The sequence below is a fragment of the Scylla paramamosain genome, chromosome 3, assembly GCF_035594125.1.
Source record: "Scylla paramamosain isolate STU-SP2022 chromosome 3, ASM3559412v1, whole genome shotgun sequence".
Lineage (NCBI taxonomy): Eukaryota > Metazoa > Arthropoda > Malacostraca > Decapoda > Portunidae > Scylla > Scylla paramamosain.
Genome location: NC_087153.1, coordinates 9,537,501 through 9,561,622, shown reverse-complemented (window position 1 = coordinate 9,561,622; position 24,122 = coordinate 9,537,501). Strand labels below are relative to the sequence as shown.

Below are 24,122 nucleotides of genomic sequence, written 5' to 3'. Positions count from 1 at the left end.
ATGCAATGAGGCCTTAACATCTATGATGAACTCTAGTGTTCCTCTGATCATCTGATAATGAATGTATACTATAAAAAAAATAAATAAATAATAATAATAAATGAATAAATAAATAAATAAAATCTAGATATAATACTGATGTCACACTATTTCGTAAAGGGATATACAGGACCGGTAGTGTTTTTCCCTGAGCATCCCTTTGTCACATACATCAGTGTGTTTTCATTTCATAAAATACACAAGGGCAATAACACTCTTCAGTACTTTGTATAAATTTAATGATAAAATCATTTTGCTATATTATGTAAATAGCATTTTTATACAGAAGGCTATAAAATCTACTGTATTTCTGGAGACTTAATACAACTACATATATATCCATCTTTAAAACCTAGAAGAAAAAAATGCCGCAACAAAATTCAGCATGTTGATCAAGAGAAATGGTATTAATGTAGTACACCCTCCTAGTTAGTGTTTGACTTGTACTGTTAAGTATGTAAGGTGCTACATTCAACCTGAAACAGCATTTATAATGTATTCATTACAATGTACTCAAAAAACTCTCCTGTGACAAGACATACAACAAAGGCCTTCTACTTCTATTGGTTATATAATTATTTTAATATTTTACATTGGCATGGATTTTGCAACAAATTTTGAGTTAATCAAGAGCAAACCTGAATGAAAAGGTGGGACACTGGACACTTGATATGAGTAGATGAACATTGTAAATGTAAGATGAAGAAATACATTGCCATTTTTATGTGTTGCATCACATTTACTTACATGTTTGCTAGAATGTAACATTATGGATGATTGTCACAAAATATTGGCATAAGGGATTGTCCCATCTCAATTCAATAAATATTCATTCCTGTTAGACTGAAATATTAGTGTTCAGAACATATTACAGTACAATAAATAAAATAAAATATGTTTGTTCATGGAGTTCATAAAAAATGGTTGGGCTGATCAAAATCTTGTTTTATAAATATGATACCTCATACTAAATGTTGCATGAAAATTAAACTTTGTAGCCTTACATTCTCTCTCTCTCTCTCTCTCTTGCATTTTTATTCATGATTCAGTGCTATTTCAATAATACCCCATTAAAGTATAGTACTTCTCGACAAAGACTTACAAACAAAATCACATAAGATAATTTCAGACAACTTGTGAAAGAAAAAAAATAAGATATCTAATTTTACCTTAGTTAATTTTTAAGCATTTGCCTCTTTGGTATGACAACATTTAATCAAATTATAAATTTGACCATTATAATTCATATCCCTAACTGTTGGAATGAGTTTTACAAGTGCTTTCCCATTTTCTGTGTGAGTGAAGAAACAAATTGGTTATGTGAAAGGATACATAACATTATCACAACCAAAACTACCTTAAATGATACAACAACAACAACAACTTAATAATTACTTTACAACTGTTTAGCTGTGTGGGCTCTATTCTTCCCTTTCAGCATTACCAAATAAATTTTTCTTATGACCAAGTGTCTTGTAGCACCTGTCTGCAGCTCAGAGTAAGATAATCCCATAAATCAAACCAAGTGCAAGATATTTTGTAAAATACACACACACTAAAGTGATGAGGTATTCACTGGTAGGTGCTGTGCTGTGACACACACTGGTGTAATTATCTTTTCCATCCATTAAAGCATCTTCTTCCCTATCAAAGCTATAATTTCATAGATAATAACTCAGCTTGTGAAACCCTCCTGGCTCTTTCACTTCTTTTTAACACTGCTTGGTTATCATTTTCATGCTGTCTCATCACATTATTTCCTTATGCAATGTTTACATTTTTGCAAGCAGCAGAGGTAATAAATTAATCAAAGCAATATCTCTGCTACCATGAGAGTTTGTTGTTGTATTTTCATTTAGAGAAAAAAATTCTACATGGAGGAACAAAATAATTGTATTCCTAAAACACATTTAGTCTCCATTACTAGATTTAAATTGTAACAATTCAAATATCAGAATAAATTTTCAATATAAATACAATAAAGTAATTGGGAATGAGGAACAAATACATCTAAAATGTATGGCAACATTTTGACACCAACAAGATACATCTAATCACATATCCTGGGCACTGCCATTAATGCTGAATGCTAGTTTATCAGGGAAAAGAACATCTTAGGTTTAACAGTTGCCAGTATTCTTAATATTTTTTTTAATTTGCAATATTCAAATCACTTCTATACACTGAGCAAGACAGTTTGGTGGCAGAAAAACAGGCTAATTTGATGGCAAACATCAGCAGTTTTTGCCTTGGTTTTCTATTCATTTTTTTTTATTCTATTTTTAATATTTCAGCAAAATACTAAGAATGTGATTTTTTATGTAACAGTTATGTTTTTACAACATAGCTCACTTTGGCTTTGACTGTCTGCCATGTTTTGTAGTGACAACCAAAAAGCTAACGAGTTACTTATTTCATGTACGTACTTGCAAAAAGAGCCCTAAATGATATGTAGTATTAGGAGTCAGCACTTTGGATTTCAAAATAATGTATACAACTATGTTATTGCAATGACTCAAAGGTATGAATCTGAAATGTATTGTTTTTAAACTGAACTTACGGACTATGAGAATAAACAATAAACTCTAAATATAGAACATAATTCAGTTAATTAAAGAAAATAATTCTATGTTAATATCAATAAAAATACACAACTACTGTAAAGAAGTTCAGAAATCCAATTAACTATTCAGACTAGATTACTCTAACTTTATATAACTGAAATATATGAATCATATAATTTATAAATATTCTTGATCAAGTCTACATCAGGATAACCTGGCTGTTGGTGAGGAAAATATTCAATCTGCTAGAAAGTTGGTACAATAATGCAATAAATTTCTTTAGTTTATCAAAATACAATCAAGGAAAAGAGTCACATGCAACCACCCACTCTGTAATCCATAGCATGTTTGTTTAACTTTTATTCAGTCACCAGCTTAGAAACCACTGTGTAAAATGCACTATGACTGGCTGTCGGCAGAGGGGACAGTGACCCTCCACCATGCTCTCAACTGACCTTCCCTCAACAAAGACAATGGAGAAGGGAGAATGAGGAGTGGAACTGAGGAAATGCCACCTGCACTTTTTCTTCATTTGAGGATGAATGGAGTTCTGCATACAAGGACAAAAAATAATAACTCCTAAAATTGACACAGATGGTGCTGATACTATTGAATATCAATAGAAACTGGAATGACAAGTTTAAAATCACTTATAGTGTTGTCAAGTTCAAAGTTAAGGAAGCAAATTTTCTTTGGTCCAAGATACACTGCAGCTCCGTATTGTAATTCAGACTGCAGTACAATTATCTGAAAAAATCCCACTGTATAATCTTCATTACCTATATTTATCTATCTGTTCCCATGCATCATTACAAGTCAAGATATCAAGATACAGTCCACAAGTACAAAGATGTTGAGAGAAATTTAGGTAAAGCTTTACTTTTTCATTAACAATTTAACTTTCATATTGACTGAAAAACACCACAGGATAAATTAACTTTCATTAATTCAAGTCTATTAAATAAAACATACAGCACAAAATCTTTAACCAGTGTAATTAGTAGATGAGACCTGAGTGAACCAAAGCCACCATACAGAATGATCCTGGACAGATGCAAAGGGGCCCAAACATGAACTGCAAAAAACACTCAAGGTTTGGAGGAGGAAGGTAAAGCCTTTGCAGTTTCCATTGCTGCTTGTGAGGTAAGACTTGACCAGCCTTTGGCATTCCTTTTGGAGAAATTTTGACCAAGACAGATTCAGTAAAATACACTGAATTGACTTCCAGCAGCACACGTACAATGCCCATGAAAGCATATGAGCACATGTCTACTTTCCCTCACATTTTTACTACCAGATCTAATCTAATGCATCAAAACTACAGATGCTTAATCCATTTTTGGATCTCAACAGAGCTTAATACTTTGCTACCTCATCATAGGATTAGATTCAAGGAATGTACATAAAAATTAGTCTTAGACAGATGTGAGTGGTGCTACTGTAAACAATGAAACTCTTTCAATGAGAAGAAACAAAAACAATCTCTTTACAACTCCCAGAACTAGTCTGTGATGCTGTTGCCACATCAATTTCACTCCTGGTTTCCAGAAAATCTGGGACATAAATTAACAGACACAGAGTTGATTATGATTGAATTTTCTTTCCCAAAAGATCTCAAGGACATCACTGAATATGAAAAAAAGAATAAACTTATATAATAAAATATTGATGGTGCAACATATGACACATACATAAATAATCTGGTGATAATAAATTTCAGTACATTTAACATATAAGAAACTGGACTGAGTATGAAACACATGCAAGAAAATCATTATTGAGTTGAGGAAACAGATGGGACCATTCCATTCCTTGTTTCCTTTTAGTTAAAAGTAAACCCTGCAAATGACATAGAAAAAACAAGTTTGGCATATAATCAACTAGAGATTAAGCATTTCTGCCAATCCCTTAAAATATTACAAACAAATTCCAACTGGTCTCGTGTCATATTTGTATATACTTTATTCTGTATATTCCTGATGGCTGGAAAACAAAAAATACTTAATCTTTCTATAATAATAATAATAATAATAATAATAATAATAATAATAATAATAATAATAATAATAACAGTAATTGTAACAATAATAATAACAATAATAATAATAATAATAATAATAATAATAATAATAATAATAATAATAATAATAATAATGGAAAGGTCTGGACAAATTATATGTCACGACAAACTCAATTTTAAGCTGCAATAAATGAAGTTGATTTACACAATAACATTTACAACACTGAATGCAAAAAAAAAAAAAAAAAAAAAAAAAAAAAGTGAAATAAACCCCTGCTGTGAACTGAGAAGCAGCAATGGTATGACATGTATTCATGAGTGATCTCAAAGTGTAGGCATCTAATGAGAATTTGTTAACATCTCACCTCAAGGTCTTAATATGTAAAGCAGAACAAGTAACAAGAACGAGCTCATAATTGTCACACTTGCATCTGGTGAAGTTTCTGCTCTTCACACCAAATCCACATGGAATATGGAAGGTTTTATGAACTGTAATTATCAGGCACTGTCTTTACCTCAAAGATCATAGGTAAGTGCTTCTAATGCATAAACGATTCTGTGTGTGTGTGTGTGTAAATCAATTTGAGATCAGATCTTAAAATAGTTTTAAATAGTCGTATTCTAAATAGTTACATTATAAGATGGTTCAGTGTTCCTCGGGGCACTGGTGCAAGGGAATACCCATAGGAGTGGCTGGCTGCGACCACACACTTCCCGCAGGAGAACCATCTTTGGTCGACGTGCACGATAGGGACCTTGACGCTTCACCTGCAGGAGAAAACTCATTAATATCTTGTGGCATCAGGCTAAGGATCATATTCTGAAACACTTTTGTGCTGCATTCCACTACATTCAAAAAGCTCTAGTTGAAGTTACATGGGTTTTAAGACTGTTTTTATTGTTCTAGAGGCAAATTAACATGATTTCTAGATTATTAAAAGAAAAAACACTCAAGTACTTGTCTAACCATCTCTGTGGTCTTTGAAAATAACCATGGTGAGGAAGCAAAGCATTTCTGAATAGAGACCTAATCCTCACAGTGCACATTATGTATATCTTTGGGTTTTCAGGTATGTAAAATTAGCAGCAATCAGCTTCAATATTTAGATATAAAAGGGAAATCAACTTGAATATTTAGATACAATGTCTATACTTAATTAATAGACATCCTAGCCTGTAAGTGAAATCTGGTCACCCTATTGTATATGATTAAATTCGCTACCAAACTGAACAAGCACTGACTTCCACACTGAGAAGGTACATGGGTGAATGTTGTGTTTTTCTAAATCACTGGTGAGATATTTACCAATTTGAGCATTGTTTATATGGACAAATAACACATCTGACCATCCCCATTAGGCACAAAAGTTAGAATTCCTACATTTACATTGTTTTTAAGACAAAATTAAAAATATCATTAACCTCCCAGTATTTTCTAGCTGGTACTCAGGGAGGAGGGAGAAACTTAACCGCAAGATAGTTCTACTTCAAACTTGGACACAATAAACAAAGGCCAATCAGTTACCTGTTCCACAGCTGTCTCATCTGTGAGGATGGCTTGCATTTGATCCCACATGATGGCGAGAACAAACAGACCAAACAAGATGCTCTCCATACTTAATATGACTGAATGTAACCTGGAAAACAATGAAAAAAATAAAATAAATAAAATAAAATAAATAAATAAATAGATAATAATAATAATGATAATTTATAGAAACAACTGCAATATTTTTTTCTTATTCACTTGAAGACAGAAAGAATAAAGCAAGAACAAGATGGCTAAATATCAAAATAATTGTGACTCTTACCCACTTCTTAAACAAGAACATAATTTAAGAAATTATTTTTCAAATAAAAATATTCTCACATCTACCTGTTTCACATGAAAGAATAAGTCCTGCCCTTTATTTCCTGACTGCACTAAAACCCTCACAAGACACCCTCATCTCCCACATAAACACCAGTGTGGGAGTCAGCTTCAAAGAAAACAGAATCCCAGTCATTCTACCACTCTACCCAAATCTCCCTACTCTCCCACATTCATGTGAGACAGGTCTTGTGTGACAAACAAATGTACAAGTACCTAAGTATGACTTTATCCACCTTTACATTTAACAATTTCTGGCCTGTCTGACACCTGTCCCTGCAAAGTTCATGTCCTTACAGTCAAATGCAACAAACAAGTAATTATAGAGCTGACCCACTACCTGCAAATACCACATAAAAGAATTCTTAGTTTGTAAGTCTACAACTTTTTTGCCTCTTGCATAGTTTAGCTAGAACCCACATATTATTTACAATGCTGTACAGAACACACACATCAAAAACTTTTCACATGGTTAAGCTCATTCATTATTCTACAGTGACAAAGATATAGTAAGAAATGGACACAGCTTGAGAAGAATGATGAAACATAGGTCATATACTTACAGCCTGCCTTGCTTCACCATCATGTCTTTGGAACACTCAGGACAACTCTTGATCCAGGAATACGCAATAAGAGAGACGGCATAAATGGCCATCACTCCCACAAACATCAAGAACTGTAAGAAATACTTTTGGTTCCATTCTCCAACACAATTGTTTATCCTGAAAACACAGAAAATAATGAACTCATGAAAATCTGTGAAAAAGAAATCAGACATGTGAATTAGGGTGTCTTTGAAATTAGTTCACACATAATTTGTTTGTGAGAAAGCTACTTGATTCCTCAAATATCAACTCTAAACATTAAGGTGCTGTACCCTTAAGTACACTTTATTCCCCTCCAAATATCACTCCTAATCCCTCACACTCCTCTCTAAATTCCTTCCTGTCATCTTTTCACTAGCCAACACCTTCCTTTTACCCCAATGATTCACTATTATATCATTATACATTTCAAATCTAGTCTCTCTTAGTACAGAGCAAAGTGAGAGGGGTGACTGTGAAACAAGATGCAACTCTCATACCAGGGACAGTGGTGGTCCATGCGACGGATGCAGCGCTGGCATATGCGACAGTGGTGAGCTCTTGGTGGGCGGTACATTTCACATCGGGCACAGACTGTCCAGTCATCATTCTTTTCTCCCCCTTGAGGACCAAGAGAAATTTGTTATGATTTGAAAAGAGAGAGAGAGAGAGAGAGAGAGAGAGAGAGAGAGAGAGAGAGAGAGAGAGAGAGAGAGAGAGAGAGAGAGAGAGAGAGAGAGAGAGAGAGAGAGAGAGAGAGAGAGAGAGAGAGAGAGAGAGAGAGAGAGAGAGAGAGAGAGAGAGAGAGAGAGAGAGAATATGGATATTAAAAGAAAATACAATTCTAATAAGACAAATAAAAAAAAAAATATCATGGATGGGTTGACTATTATTAAAAGGGCACAGAACAAAGGCTTTTACCTTCCTTCCTGCAGATAACAGGAAGGAGTTGTATCCTAGAAAGAGAACATGAAAGATAAAATGCCACAATGGGAAATAGGCATGACAGTAGGATTCAAGATTAGGAAGGAAGTATATATGACACTTCTCTGTCAATCATCAACCATCCTCCTTGAAACAAATGTAGGGAAGACAAAAAATGTAAAATAGTCACCATGGTTTTGTATAGAATAGAATGTAAGAAACTGCACTCAACTGACAACTTGAATGCATGCAGATACAAAGCAAACACTTTTTCAATAATTTACAGAAAGTTTACATGGTGACAGTCATTCTTCGCTGCAATGGGGTGTAACATAATAAAGTCTGTTTAAAAATTAGTCCACTGTACAATGTCAAAATTGAAGCAAAGTCTTCAAGATACTAAAAAACATGAATTCACTTGTAAATAACATGAAATTTAATATGGGTGAATGACTTGTGAATTGTTTCTAAAAAACATTAATAACAATAAAATTTAAAATCTTGTTTCAGTTCCAGTAACTTTTACATGAAAGGAGTAAGTTTCCATCCAACACTCACCAGTGTGCATGTCCGAAAAGTCCAGCCGACTCTGAGGTAGAGGAACAATGCCTGGGTCACTGAATACTGCCCGAACGTGAGCCATTATTGTCAGGAAGACAATAACGTTGAAGAACACTGCATGCACTGCACCCCACAGGCTGTGGATTATATGGCATTATTATATAAGTGCACCCATCTCACAGAGAGAAAAAAAAAAATCTCAGTCAAGCACTTGGGTCTCATGTAACAGAGTGGTGTATATTTTTTTTATTTTTATTAAATTTATTGTTAAGGTAGGTTAGGTAAGGTTTAGTTAGGTTTTGTTAGTTTTAGTGAGGTTAGGTTAGGTTTAGGGAGGTTAGGTTAGGTTTAGGTTATGTTAGGTTTTTTTTTTTTTCAGTGTCATGCATAAGGAGGAAAACTACATTTTTCTGGTAAACTTTGGTGTTTTTAGATAAATCTCTGATTGTTTTCATTGTGTGTGTGTGTGTGTGTGTGTGTGTGTGTGTGTGTGTGTGTGTGTGTGTGTGTGTGTGGTGTAGAAAAAAAATGCACCACAAATGGTTACTAGATTCATTCAAAGCACATCAAAATCTACCAGAAAAAAAAAAAAAAAAAATTACATGTTAGACAGTGCACTTACATAAATTTACTGATTATATGTTATCATTAAAGGTGTCATTCATAATCACAACCACCACAGTGAGGGTTGGTAAACTAAGCCGTGTCCTCTTCACAATATTGTGCTATATTTTCTGAAACTTGCCACTACAACTTTCAATCAATACTGGTTAATAGTTTCTCTCTTTAACAGTCAATTCATATTTCCTACAATGATTTGTAGCAACTATATATTACTGGTACTTAAAACCTTCACAAATATCATCTATCTATATACCAGACCAGCAACCCCACACAGGGTGGCCAAGACAAGACAACATACACTCACAAACACATCATTTATACTCTAAGCCCTGTCAGTCCCTAGTGGAAAGGGACAGTCTCATGGTCCACTGTACCACACCCAAGAGTCCAAGCACCATACAACTGGCTACACACAACCCCAACAAGGCCTGACAGCATACACTGGTTTACCCCTGCCCTGACCTGTAATCAGACTGTATATGACTTCAGTATAACAGACACATTCTCTCTCTCTCTCTCTCTCTCTCTCTCTCTCTCTCTCTCTCTCTCTCTCTCTCTCTCTCTCTCTCTCTCTCTCTCTCCATTTTCTGGTTAGTCCAAACACAATTTTTTGATGATACTTATCATACTGAATACAGAAACTTTGTAGCATTTTATATCAAATGGACCCTTAAAGAAATATGTACTGGCAACCTAGCACACTATATTATTGTCATATACATGCAGCCTTACACAGTCACCATGATGATGGTGGTGTGCATCCAACTGCCAACTGCCATTGCCAACTCAGACCATTCACTAATACCAACTCATCCCACCTGGAGAACCAACCCAGACCATTTTGCAATACCAACTCGGAACATCAACTACAAGTTTACTGTACTTATAGCAAGTTTGATGCATATATATATATATGAACTGTCGCATTCAGTTCACTTCCTTTCAAACCTTGTGACACTGTTGCAGGGAGGAGGCAGTGTGATGGAAAATTCAAGAATTAGGCCTACAAGTAGCTTACACAAATGATTTTGGAATGTATAAATATCTCAGGAAATTCCTGGTATTGCCTTATGTCCCTGTAGAGCATACTGAAGAACTGTTCATAAGAGTTTACAGAAAAGCAAACGGCACTCAGGTCCTCGTAAGTCTTCCAGACTACACAAACACCTGGATCTATTCTGATATTCAGTCTCTCAGTGCATGGTGCATATTCAGCAGAGGCATCCATACAAATAACAATTTGGAAGGTTGGCAAAATAGGCTAAATATGAAGGCACACCAAGGACAACTCAGCTCTGACTTGCTCATAGACTTACTCAGAGACAAGGCCAAACTAGCAACTCTGCAAGTGCATCTCCTCTCAGATGGGAAGGCACCAAGAAGACAATATGTCAAACACAACACATCACAGTCAACTTGTCAAGCTCTGGGAGGAGTACAACACGGGTGAGAGAGCTGCAAGAAGTTTACAGAGAGCACGCTCCTGCCATATTGCAATGTGCACTTGATTAAAGGTAGATGTTTTTAGTCAATGTAATTTCATGTTTTAGTACACATGTTTTTATTACTTTTGTTTTTAGTAACTGACAGCTACTTACTGCATCCTGTAAATATGCACTGTGTTCTTCAAGGGAATATATTAAATTTATATTGTAATTTCTAGCAGGTGTGTCTTTGTGTTGAATAAGCATTGGGTCGAGTTGGTATGCACTGGTCCGATTTGCAATGGGCCGAGCTGACCGACATTCGATGACGGCAGTGTCTGGTGAACATAATCTGCTACCTCACTGGTACAAGGACGGGCCAAGTTTCTTCCATAGGAACGTCCTAGTACTAAAAAAAAAACTGGACAAGCTAACAATGTAGAACAAACACTCTTTAAATTCAGTCCACATCGGAGATAAAAAGGATCAGAAATACGGGCTTTAGCCTACAAAAACCCTCCTTTCCTCGTATTGTCACAAAATTTCTTACGTCAAACAGGAGAGAAAGCTGAGGACACAGTCAAGTAATCAGTAGTTTTCAGCCTTGTAGAGTCACCATGATGACGATAGTACCTGGTAGACATGGTCTGCAGCACCACCCAGTTGACGATGACATAGTCCGCGTAGAATATCGCCGCGTAGGTGAGAATTAGGCACGTTATTCCGCAGGGGTCGCCTCGGAACACGGGCATGTTGACATCCTCCTCGCCACTCACCACCACATAGGGATCATTGATATAATAAAGGGCTATTCTATTATTTCAGAAGTAGGGCAATTTATGACTAAGGCAGAAAAACATAAAAAATACGTAGGAAATTTTCTCATTCATTTTATTTTATTACCTTTTTTTCAATCAAAAGACCAATGAAAAAAAAAGTGTTCTCTTTTTTTTCGAGACTAAGGCAAGATAATGAAAAATGACGCAGAAAATGTATTTATTTATTCATTCATTTATTTATTTATTTATTTTTGTTTTTATTTATTTATTTATTTACTCATTTATTTATTTTTATTTAATTTTTATTTTTCATTTTTTTTTTTTTTTTTTTGCTGTGTCAAAGGATCAATGAAAACAAATTCAAGGATTGGATTTGCTTCGGTAGGGACCCATCCTCTAATGGCTCATCACTCATTGAATAATATTCTAATATGACTACTTCATTACTTACATAGTAGAAAGTCTTGTGCAACGAGGCTGCGGGAGGATGGGAGGCATGCAGTTAGCAAGATCAGAAGAACAAGCGTGAACATAGCGGCAAGAGATAGTAAGAGATGCAACATTGCGGTGGTGAGAGAGAGGCTCAAGAGTCCGTTAGAGGAAATGAGTTATTAAGACGAAACTCCTTTGATTGATTGATTTGATTGATTTATTGAGCAAGGCATTGTGAGTGGAACGCCCTTCACCCATTTATGAGAAGCATACTTCATACACGCGACGGATACAAGGCCCCTGTCCCCTGTACAGTTAGCAGCTGGGGCGGGTGGGGAAGAAACTGGCGGAGACGATTCAGGACGCAGAGAAGTTGTTTTTAGCTAGAGATGAGACGTAAAGTTTCCATTTTCGATTATTAGTAAAGGACAGACCAAAATTGGTCTGTGTAGTAGTGTAAAAGAAAAAAAAACAATAAAATAAAGTATCAGAATTAAGAAGTAACAAGACACCTCTGGAACTAAATTAGCTATCGTTATTCTTACCCATATGTAATTATTTATTTATTTTAAAACTTTGGAATGTACAACTCTATTTCTGCAAATTTTTTTTTTTTTTCTATTAATTCCATGCTTAGAGGAAGACTGACAGCCCCACCCCCCATTTTCTTTTATGGATGTAACACGAGTTTTCGCGGAAATTGCCAGAGGTACAAGTTATTCTAGGTCGAAACTGTTCTCTGCACATAGATATTTTGAGACCTTATTTAGCTGTGGTGTGAAATTCAAGTGTGCCAGGGTCGGGCGCGTAACCATGGCGGGGAAACACCATGTCCACACACTCCACATTACCTAAGTTATGCAGTCATTGTCACTGTTTCGGCGGGATCTGCATGTAACTGACTAGCAATCAGCTGATTTGCTGCTAGCCTCGCTCCTTCCCACTCCTTGCCTGGGCAGGCAATGTATGGTGTCACGCAGCCATTGTTTTATCCGTTGTTCATTACATCCATACTATCAGTGTGTAACGTTAATCGGTTAATCACCTGTATGTTGTTATCATTCGTCTCGTCATGGGATATTGTAAACCTTTAAAACCTGTAAAAATCATGACAGAATAATTGACAAAATCACCAACTGACATTCAGGTCTGCTCATCCCACCATGGATGCCCTCCTGGCCTGGCCATTGTATCTGTCGAAAGGCTACACTTGAATTTCATATCACGGCTAAACAAAGCCTCAAAATACATATGTGCATAGAACATTTTCGACATTGATTAAGTTGTACTTTCACCTGTACCTGTACCTGTAACTCGTGTTACACCCAGTATACAGTAAAATCCCTCTCATCCGGCATTCGAGTATCCGGCAGCTTCAAGTATCCGGCACATTTTTTTCCCGAGCCTTAAAATTAATAAAAAATCAATGTGTACGATTAAAATTCCCGCGCGAGGCATACTTTGTCCCCTCGCCACCAGAGCGCACTGCTTCGCGCCACCCGCGCGGCCCACTGCACTGTGTTTACTCTGTGACTCAGCCCCGCGTGTGTGTACTGTTTATCGCCTGACGCCTTCATCATGCCTAAAGTTGTAAGAAAAGAGGAAGCGTGTTGTGCTTACACTTAAGCAGCTGATCAGATCAGCTGATCTTTGTTATGGTAAGATGCGTGTGTAGGGTGGTGATTGTGGACATAATTTCACTTCTATTCAAGTATCCGGCATGTAGGCGATCCCGTTGATGCCGGATAAGAGGGATTTTACTGTACTTTAAATTTATCTTTTCAAGAGAGATAAATTAAGTGGACTCTCTCTCATCACTAATGGGCAGTCTCCTTGACACACACACACACAAAAAAAAAAAGACAAAAATAAAAAGAGATAGATAAATAAATTAATTAATAAATTAATAAATAAATAAATAGATAAATAAACCAGAAAATGTATTGTGAATCATTAAAAGCTTCATAAACAATGATTCTTAACTAGCCCCAAAAACACAGTCCAGCAAATTTAACACTATTATTATACACCACATTAATGTAACATGAACCATTATGACACAGTACAGTATTGAAGGACATTATCAAAACACCCCAACCATGTGTCATCAGTCTTGCCTGCTTTTTGTATGCAACCATCCAGGCATTTAAAAACTTGCATAAGAAAAGAAAAATTACCTAGTTTTACTCTTTAATATCATCAAAAGAAAATACTGTAAAGTTACACGCGTGCCGAGTGTCTTGTTAAATGAGTTTTTGTATTTTATAAAGCTCTCCACAATATGTTCCAATGCATTGATTTTATTTATTTATTATTTCTTTTTTTCCATGTTAGGGTACTGACCTAGGGCAAAAAAAAAAAAAAAAAAAAACGAAAAGGAGGCCCACTGAGGTGCCAGTCACTAAAGAAATTGAAGGGTAAGTGTCTTGAAACCTCCCTATTTAAAGAGTTAAAGTCATAGGAAGGAGGAAATAGAGAAGCAGGCAGGAAGTTCCAGAGCTTGCTAGAAAAAGGGCTGAATGATTGGAAATACCCATTAAATCTTGCAACACATTTCATTTAAAGTGATTGCATAATATATGACGAACTGGTATCTTTGGGGACTGGTATCTTGAGTGAGACTTTTCACCTCTTTCGTTGCCCGTGGCCATGCCTCTCTTGCATAAAAATGAATAAACAAATAAATAAACAAATAAGTGCATAGATTAAATCACTGTAGAATCAATCAGTTTTTTTTTCTATGAAAGGCTCTGGGCAATGACAAAAAAAAAATCATAAAGAATATGGTCCATAGAAGGTGTCAATCCCCAAACATTGGAGCCAAAAAGATTATCCAAAATCATAAATGTTCTACTATGCTTCCCAGGTACTCTCTGTATGGTGTGTGTGTGTGTGTGTTGTGTGTGTGTGTGTGTGATTCACCTACGGTCGTCGTTTGCTGGTCACCACTGACACACCACACACCGGGACAGCGAGGTCACACTCCCTCGGGTTACATCCCGTACCTACTTGCTGCTAGGTAAACAGGGGCTACACATTAAGAGGCTCACCTATTTGCCTCGCCGCACCCGGGATTCGATCCCGGGCCATTCTGGTTGTGAGCCGAGCGTGCTAACCACTACACTACGCTGTGTGTGTGTGTGTGTGTGTGTGATGGCGCTGAATCTCAGCAGTCATTCTTTACATAGGTAGCCATCCATATTAAAAACATCCCTGTTAAAAATCCCAGACATCCCTATTAAAAATTGCTGCGTGTGAGATCAATCATCCGTGTTACTACTAAGCACTAACTAACTGACTGACTGATTGATTGACCGACTGGCGCTGCTACACTTCCCTGATAAATGACAGGATGATTAAATGTTGTTCAGATGACTCATGAACAGCTGGTTTTTGCAGTTTACTACATATCATTTTTTTTTTTAATAATTATGTACTCGTAAAATACCGTTTCACTTCCAAACATCTACTAGACCCAATTCCAACATTTTATTTTACACAATAACGAGAGAGAGAGAGAGAGAGAGAGAGAGAGAGAGAGAGAGAGAGAGAGAGAGAGAGAGAGAGAGAGAGAGAGAGAGATTACAAGTGAAATGCTGACCTGTTTGTCCGTTAATATGAAATAATAAGTAAAAAAAAATAAGAATAACCTTGATCCGATGGAAAGGACGAAGATTATACGAGGAAAACTTTTCTAGTCATCATATCAGATAACTGATTTCTTCCCAGACTTAGCTGACAATGAGAGAGAGAGAGAGAGAGAGAGAGAGAGAGAGAGAGAGAGAGAGAGAGAGAGAGAGAGAGAGAGAGAGAGAGAGAGAGAGAGAGAGAGAGAGAGAGAGAGAATGTTTTTTTTTCTTTCTATCTTTCTTTCTTTTCCTTTTTTTCTTTCCTTCCTTCTTTCTTCCTTTCTTTCTTATTTCTTTTTCTCATTCTCTCATTTTTCTTTCCTTCATTTTTGTTTTCTTTTCCATTTATGTATTTATGTGTTTATTCATTTATTTACTTACTTGCCTAGTCATTTACTTATTTATTTATTTACTTGTTCTGTAACCACACCTAACATTGTTTACCCTTTAAGATTGTGACACGATCCAATACTAATCTCTTGAAGGAAAGACACACAAACACACAAGCAGGACACACACACACACACACACACACACACACACACACACACACACACACACACACACTCTCTCTCTCTCTTTCTTTCTCACACACACACATACACACACGCTCCCACACACAGGAAGGGAATATTTCTGTTCCAGCGGGAAAAAACTATGACGCAACTCCGCTCAACTTTCACCCAGTGCCTCTAAAGAATACATAAGCTCCACTGAGAAAGGGTACAGATCCATTTCTTATCAGCCCAGCAAGATCTGAACACGAATCTTAGCTATGGTTAATTCAGGTTCTTAGTGCCGAGTCATGCTGGAAGCTTTAAAGGATTAGACAAAATTATAGATGAGAATAAAAAGTGGATATAGGCAGGCATGCTTTATACAGGGACTGCCACGTGTAGGCCTGATGGCTTCTTGCAGCTTCCCTTGTTTTCTTGTGTTCTTACAGTTTCTTCAGCGAAGGAAGAAGTAGCCTAGGAACTGCTTGACTCAGGAGTAGCTTAGACACACACACACACACACACACACACACACACACACACACACTCACACACTCAAGTATGCATAGTCACACTTACACACATTCCTACACAGTTTAGACTTTCGTTATATATGGAAGAGAGAGAGAGAGAGAGAGAGAGAGAGGAGAGAGAGAGAGAGAGAGAGAGAGAGAGAGAGAGAGAGAGAGAGAGAGAGAGAGAGAGAGAGAGACGCTTCTACACCTCATTTTTGACATACTGATTCATCCTGTCACTTCCGTCATCTGAATCATCAATCGTTCCCCATCACCACCCTACATTACCGTCACCCATCACATTACCCCATCACATCCTCACATCACCTCTTCAGTTTATCACTCATCACATAATCCGATCACCACCCATCACCTCCCATCACTACTTCAGTCTTTCACCAATCACCACCCATCACCACTTCAGTCTGTCATCCATCACCACCATCATCACATCATCCGTTCTTTGCGTATCTTCCCTCATAAACTTAAACTTTTTTTTTTACTTTCCAAACAAAGGTGATTGTAAATGTATCACATTATTTGATTTATATTTGCTCTTGTATTCATGACGTTTTCTTTCTTTCTTTCTTCATTTCTTTATTCTTTTATTTGTTTGTTTTTTTATTTATTTACTTGCTTTCTTATTTATTTTCTACTTTTCAGGCATTTTTAGTGGAGGCAATCGGGCCTGGAAATGATTACTATTTTTATATTTATTTGTTTGTTTGTTTACTTATTTATTTTAATGGATGAATAGTTGGGTATGAGACTGAATTCTTCCAAAGTGAAGCTCTTCTGAACAAAGCATGCTCTTCTTACCGTCTATTTAATAAATTTTCCCTGTCCTTGAACTCGGCATCAGACGGGCCATTCATTCTCGGAAAATAATAATATTGACCAACCTTGATACCTCGCTACTTCATATTATGCTGAACCTTGAGCCCTGTTTCGACACTTCTGGCGCAATGATGATCAACCATTTTGCCCGTACCAAGAAATCTTGTCCCTATCAGTGTCACCGGCATGAGGTCCTGAGTCTCTAAGTCCGTGTTTTTTTTCAGAAAGTTTATGACACGCAATAGATGTTGTTGTCTTCGGCATGTGTCGGGCGAGGGGGATTTCACCCTAATAGCAGCGGAGGTTTGTATCACGAGGACAGTTGTGAAGGCTCGCAGTTGTACGTGGTCTATTACTCGTGCCGGTAAAGTGTTGAACGATACACTCTTGGATCAGCGAGGAAAAACAGAACATTACTAGAAGGCAGATACAGTTGGAGGTTAGAAGCAGGGGAGTTTGTATTGTGAGGGCATTTGTGAAGGTTCGCAGTTGTATTCTATTACTCGTGGCAGTAAAGTGTTGAACGTTACACTCTTGGATCAGCACGGGAAAGGAGATCATTAGCAGGTATAGATGTAGTAAGAGGATAGCAGCAGCTGAGGTTTGTATCAGAACAGCTGGCAAGGCTCGCAGTTGTACGTGATCTGTTGCTTGTGGCGGTAAAGCGTTCAAGGGTACACTCCTGGATCAGCGGGGAAAAGGACAACATTAGGTAGTTACAACTGGAGGGAAGAGGGGTAGCGTGTTGTGAAGAGTGCCTTGTGTTATATCTCGACTGCATTCAACACTCTAGTGGAATTTATTACAGTCTTCAAAGGTGTTTCTATGGTTGTAATGATAATGCAACAACGATTTTGCTCTATTAATATGGAAAACACGTACGAGAATCATATTAAGTATACACATGACCTTTAGAAATAGTCCTAATGAGATACCAAAGTGTTTCAAAATACGTTCCATGGTGCTCACTATTATAGGTGTGTTGCAACGTATGCGTCTAAATGCTATTCTTCTGTAGAGGGTGAAGCGAACTTACATATTTGCTACAGTTATGAGCAAGAGGAGGAACTATCGTACAGTGGTATTCCATTCAATTTCTTGACCGTGATTCGTCTGCACATCAAAGACACTGAGAAACACTGACCTTGGTGTGCATTTCCTGTGTGAATTATGTTTCTTATCTGATGGCAGAGTAATTTTTAGCACATTAGTTCATGCTGCTTTAAAACTTTCAGCCACAAGGTTACCTCACACACACACACTGAGTGGGGGAGGGGTAAAATGACGTCACGTAACACTTGTAGATGTTAATTTTCATCCGGGCAGCTGCACATGAGATATAATAAACTTACGTAGGTATGAGTAAGTGCATAAGTATGTGTGCACACATACATAAGCAAACAGGTACGGGGCATAAGGCAAGGAGTTGTGGCTTCCATGTCCCAGTGTGTGGTGTGTGAGTGAATTTAGTCGTACACAAATATCGGTCTCTATGAACTGAACTCATCTAGTATTGTACAAGGGAACGGCTGGCTGACCATGGGTGAACGGATGAATAACTCGCGCGCGCACACACACACACACACACACACACACACACACACACACACACACACACACACACATACACACACACACAGGAAGTACTATAGTGGGGTTGTTTACGAAATGCCACACCATATATCGTAAAGTAATGGAAAAGTCTTATTTTTCACAAAAAAAAGATGAATGAAAGAAAAACGTTTCCATGTGGCATTATACTGAATAATGTTGCTGAAGCTAGACGAATTTACGACCCAGTAAATTGAAACTGTATGTTTTAATAGTATTACATCTTCGCTTAATTCATATCTTTTCATTCTCATCTCTTACTATCCTCTCCTCTACCATTATTTTCAAGGTTACTATCCTTACGTATTCTGTAATTGCATATATCTCCCTCCCAAAGGCCTCGCTGTGTACAAGATTGTACACCCTATTTTGTCCGTCTTATCAATACAAGAGTTAACCAGTAGGTTCACTCTTTCATCTCTTTTACGGTAAACTCTGAAACTCTTCTTGCCTCAGTATTTCTCTTGCCTCCGACTTGAAGTGTTTCGGGAGAGAAGTATCAAGATACAATGAGAAACAACTTTTTTAACGGAGGTATTTTAGTAATTTTTAACTCTTTTTTTTATCTTTGATATGTCCCTTTGGCATTAAAAAAAAAAAAAAAAAAAAAAAAAATATATATATATATATATATATATATATATATATATATATATATATATATATATATATATATATATATATATATATATATATATATATATATATATATATATATATATATATATATCGTTGAAATAAACATAAAAATAAAATTAAATTAAATGAAACAAATAATAAAATCAACTTAAAAAAAAAAAAAAAATATCGTTCAAATTAACAAAAAGCGAGGCGGTATTTCCCTTTCCTTATCACTTAGTGTTTATCAGTCGAGGATCAAGAGGCCCCAGGTGTCGTGCGGCGCAGATCACGTGGGCGCAGATATGGGACAGCCACCCCAGTCTCCCCAATCTCCCCACGCACCGCCTGTATCTGCCATGAATCACGGCAGCCCACGCTTCCGGGCAGTGACTACCACACAAGCCTGACGGTAAACCTGATAAGGCGAATGTCCGATGCCTGATTGACTCTACAAGATAGCAAATGTAACTGTTTCATTGGAAGTGACGCGTTGAAAACAATACACTCGTACCATTATAGACTGGTTTGTTAATGCGTCAAATATACGTGAAAAAAATAAAAATAAGAAGAAAATCGTGGAAGGAAAAGAGACGTTTAGTTAAACTTTAAGGAAAATGACTAACCCTTGATAAGAAATACAAGTCTTTCTCTGCATGTGTCACGTTGAAATAAAAAAAAAAATAGTCGGCTAAACTAACAGATCAGAAATACGCGAAAGGAAAAAAAAAGTTCGTTTTAATTTTCAGGAGAATGCCACACCCTTGCCTTTAAAAGATAACAAATATACGTGACTCTCTCTCTCTCTCTCTCTCTCTCTCTCTCTCTCTCTCTCTCTCTCTCTCTCTCTCTCTCTGCACGTGTCGCGTAAAAAAAAAAAATACACATCCGGGCAAACTAACGCATCCAAAATAAGCGAAAGAAAAAAAAAAAAATCTCGTTCTAAGTTTCAGGAGAATGTCTAATCTTGTATTCAAAAACGTAAAAAATATAAGTCTTTTACTCTGCAAATCTCGCGTTGAAAGGAATTATAACATTAGACGGGTTAGTGAATACAATAAATATATGTGAAAGTAAAAAAAAGAAATAAACACGCCAAAGAAACAGAAATGTTCAGTCTAACTTTAAGGAGAATGAATATCCATTGATAAGATATACAACTCCGCTCTGCACGTGGGGTGTTGAGAAAACAATGCTTTACTAGGCAGGTAAATTAACGCATAAAAATACCTGAAAGAAAGAAAATGTTCGTTCTAATTTTCAGGAGAATGCCTAACCCTTGCTTTTAAAAACTAAGAAGCTTTTTTTTCTCTCTATTACGTGTCGCGTTGAAAAGCAATATATCATTAGATGGATTGATTATTGTATTAAAAAAAAAATGGGTGAAGGAAAAAAGGCTAATTCTAATTTTCAGAACACCTAACTCTTGCCTTTTTTAAATATAAAAAATGTAACCCTTTTCACTCTACATTTGTCGCGTTGAAAAAACAAAATACCATTAGCCGAGTTAGTTAACACATAAAAAAATACGTGAAAAAAATGTTAATTCAAATTTTTAGAGAGTTGTCCCAATTTTTGCCTTAAATTCTTTTAAGAGGGAGTTCTCAAGACACTTCTTCAACTTTGAATATTCCTCAGTGGGTCTTTTATTTTCTTGTAAATTTGTGTTGTCCTAGGCCAATACCCCTGTTACATGAAAAGAAAAAAGAAAAATGATTAGCCTTTCACTCTGCACGTGTCACGTTAAAAAAAAAAGAAAAAAAAGAAACACTATTAGACGAATTAGCAATCACATACAAAATGCGTGAAAGTAATATTCATTCTAATTTTGAATGCAAGCCTGTCATCATTTGGCCAGGGTCTTTCTTCATGCATGACGGCAAGAAAACGCCACGCGCCTCTTGTATGGATGTGCTGATGATGATGACGCGCTTGAAGGATCTCGTGAGGTTATCATTAAGTTTAAAAATCACAATCACTGACACTCTCACTCTAATCGAGAGAGAGAGAGAGAGAGAGAGAGAGAGAGAGAGAGAGAGAGAGAGAGAGAGAGAGAGAGAGAGAGAGAGAGAGAGAGAGAGAGAGTTTGCCTTTTAACATAAATGAGCACAGGACATGTGCAGACTTAGAGCATTGCACAATCAACAGGAAAAAACAAAACGAGATATCAGCATACAGGTGGATTCCATAAAGCCAAGGTTAGCCACTCACTCACTCACCCACTGACCAACCAAGCAACACACACACACATACACACACACACACACACACACACACACACACACACACACACACACACACACACACACACTCCACCTTACTAGAATCGTTTCTGTTTTCAGGTAGGTTATCTCACAACAAATGGCCCGATGGAACCTCAAGTACTGTGTATAAGAAACGAGTAAACGTAAGCAGAGGGCGAGGCAAACAATACTAGGAAAGGAGTGAGGGAACGGAGGCGGGACGTGAGAGAGGAAGAGATTTCAGTGAAGAGGTGAGCGAGAAACCGCTGCGCTGATCAGTGTGAGAAGAGGCAGCGGGGAGAGTTGGTGTTTCTGTTCGTCACTGTTGTTGGAGCGTCTCAGAGGGAAGGATGGCAACTCCGGACGATGACAAGATGGCAATGGGGTGGGAGGACATCACTGTGGTGGTGGTGTACTTCCTCTTCGTTCTCGCCGTTGGTCTATATGTGAGTACAGTGATTTGTATTCAGTTGACGTTTTGTTGTGGAATGTACGCGCGCGCGCGTGTGTGTGTGTGTGTGTGTGTGTGTGTGTGTGTGTGTGTGTGTGTGTGTGTGTGTGTGTGTGTGTGTGTGTGTGTGTGTGTGTGTGTGTGTGTGTGCATTTCCACTGATCATTTATGTTGTTACCTTTAGCTACACTTCAGCTCGTCTGATGTCACTTACAGGTACTGTAGTTAAGTCAGAACTGTCATTCTTTTTTGTCCAACGCTCGCATTACACGTACATTCAGCTGAAAGTCAATCCAAAAGAGTACAAAGAATCATGGAAGGGTAAACGATGATGATGTGAATAACTTTACAGTGAATTGTGACTTGCGGGCTAATATTATGTACACTGCTCTCTCTCTCTCTCTCTCTCTCTCTCTCTCTCTCTCTCTCTCTCTCTCTCTCTCTCTCTCTCTCTCTCATTTTTGTGCATGTGACTGCGCACCTTGTACCTGTTATTTACCCACTCTCGTCTGCTAGCCTCACGACACATCCGTTCTCCTGCGGAAAGATCTCAAGGGTCATATCCACCGATCTTAAGCATTTTCCTAACCATCCCTGTGCCCTATGACTCCGTTCTTACGGCACAATATTTCAACCTATTTGTTGTAACCATCCTTAACGTGCGCTGGAACACACATTCTCAAACTATCAAGTACATTACTATATAGTGAGAGAAATATTTACTGGTCTGCCTTACTAACAGACTGACTGTTGATATTAGTTGAAGTTTCTTCACTAATGTTCTGACGCGCATCCCTGCTCACGATTAGCCTTGTGAATGAACGCATATATAGACAACAACACGAACAGGACCTATCTTTGCTGTACTTTCGTGTGCCCCGGCAAGACAAGATCGTCATTAGTGCTTCATCAGGGATTCATCATTGTCTCCGCGCTTCAGTAGCCAGCAAAGTCTCACAGGATGTTTTCTTCGTGTTTAACGGGAAGCCATGTCTGGGCACGTAGTGGTTCCCTCACAGAATAAACATTTCTCTAGACTACAAAACACCCTCGAGACACCTGTCTAGTAAACACAACTTCCGCGGCCCGTGACCATGTGTTGGATTGCATTTAACCCTTTCACTACTGCACGCTCTTCTCTCATAATCATCTACATACAACTTCTTAGGTATTCATATGTACTTTTGTAGCTTGAAAAGGGCAATTTTAAAGTTCTTTTGTCTTTTTTTATGTGTGTCTATGTAAATTATTTTTGTTAAACTGCTATGATTGCTGAGAAAGGACGACCACAACAGTAAGAGGGTCTGGTGGTGAAGGTGAGAAAGCACATCAAGCAGAGGAGAGGGTAGCTACGTTGTGTTACTGTAGTATGGCAACGGAGCTCGAGGCAGGAAGCTGGGTGCTGAAGGCGCTACATAGCAGGTAGAGACAACGAGGAGGGAGCTAATGCGCCATTGGGAATTCCTTGAACGGACAAATGGGAAACCCGGGGTACCGATTTTCTAACCCTTCCTTAGTGTAACCAAAAAGAAAAGAAATGTCAACGTTTGTGTGTGTGTGTGTGTGTGTGTGTGTGTGTGTGTGTGTGTGTGTTGTGTGTGTAGATGGTAAATAGGTAAATAGATAGATAAATAAAGGTAGATAGACATATTTATGTAGATAAATAGATATAGTTAGATAGTTATATAAATGAAGAAAAAATGTATAGACAAAATAAACAGACGAAAGATAGAGATACATAGATGGATTAATAAATAACGAGATACACAAACAACTACGAGTTAATTAATACAATTACCGCATTATAAAGAATTACTTACAAATCTCTTAATTTTTACTAACACACACACACACACACACACACACACACACACACAACATAAAAATCGTCCAACAAGTT

At 37.2% G+C, this 24,122-nt stretch overlaps 2 protein-coding genes across 5 annotated transcripts in view; one reads left to right on the top strand and one right to left on the bottom strand.

The window, feature by feature from the left end:
• Positions 1-261: 261 nt before the first annotated feature.
• Positions 262-11,404, bottom strand: LOC135090076 (palmitoyltransferase ZDHHC3-like). The gene is made up of 6 exons (XM_063986380.1): positions 11,244-11,404; positions 8,560-8,699; positions 7,578-7,698; positions 7,057-7,215; positions 6,149-6,260; positions 262-5,391 (listed from the first exon to the last, which is right to left on the bottom strand). Exons 1-6 carry the CDS (start codon positions 11,360-11,362, stop codon positions 5,245-5,247), a joined length of 798 nt encoding a protein of 265 aa, XP_063842450.1. The 5' UTR covers positions 11,363-11,404; the 3' UTR covers positions 262-5,244.
• Positions 11,405-17,598: 6,194 nt separating this feature from the next.
• The window catches only part of LOC135090065 (sodium/glucose cotransporter 4-like), a 20,348-nt gene continuing 13,824 nt past the window's right edge, over positions 17,599-24,122 (top strand). For 2 of the 4 annotated variants that reach the window (XM_063986369.1, XM_063986341.1), the window contains exons 1-2: positions 17,599-17,738; positions 21,871-22,217. In XM_063986369.1, coding sequence (XP_063842439.1) covers positions 22,122-22,217 — 96 coding nt within the window. In that variant the 5' untranslated portion in view covers positions 17,599-17,738; positions 21,871-22,121. The other 2 variants (XM_063986348.1, XM_063986357.1) reach the window with 2 other exon arrangements.

What these genes read in the sequence shown, in the direction of transcription:
- LOC135090076 (XM_063986380.1), bottom strand. Translation starts at nt 11,362, where the DNA reads ATGCCCGTGTTCCGAGGCGACCCCTGCGGAATAACGTGCCTAATTCTC. An exon ending in CTTTTCGGACATGCACACTG is followed by an intron (nt 7,699 to 8,559) that starts GTGAGTGTTGGA and finishes TTGGTCCTCAAG; the next exon opens with GGGGAGAAAAGAATGATGAC. An exon ending in ATGGTGAAGCAAGGCAGGCT is followed by an intron (nt 6,261 to 7,056) that starts GTAAGTATATGA and finishes ATTGTTTTCCAG; the next exon opens with GTTACATTCAGTCATATTAA.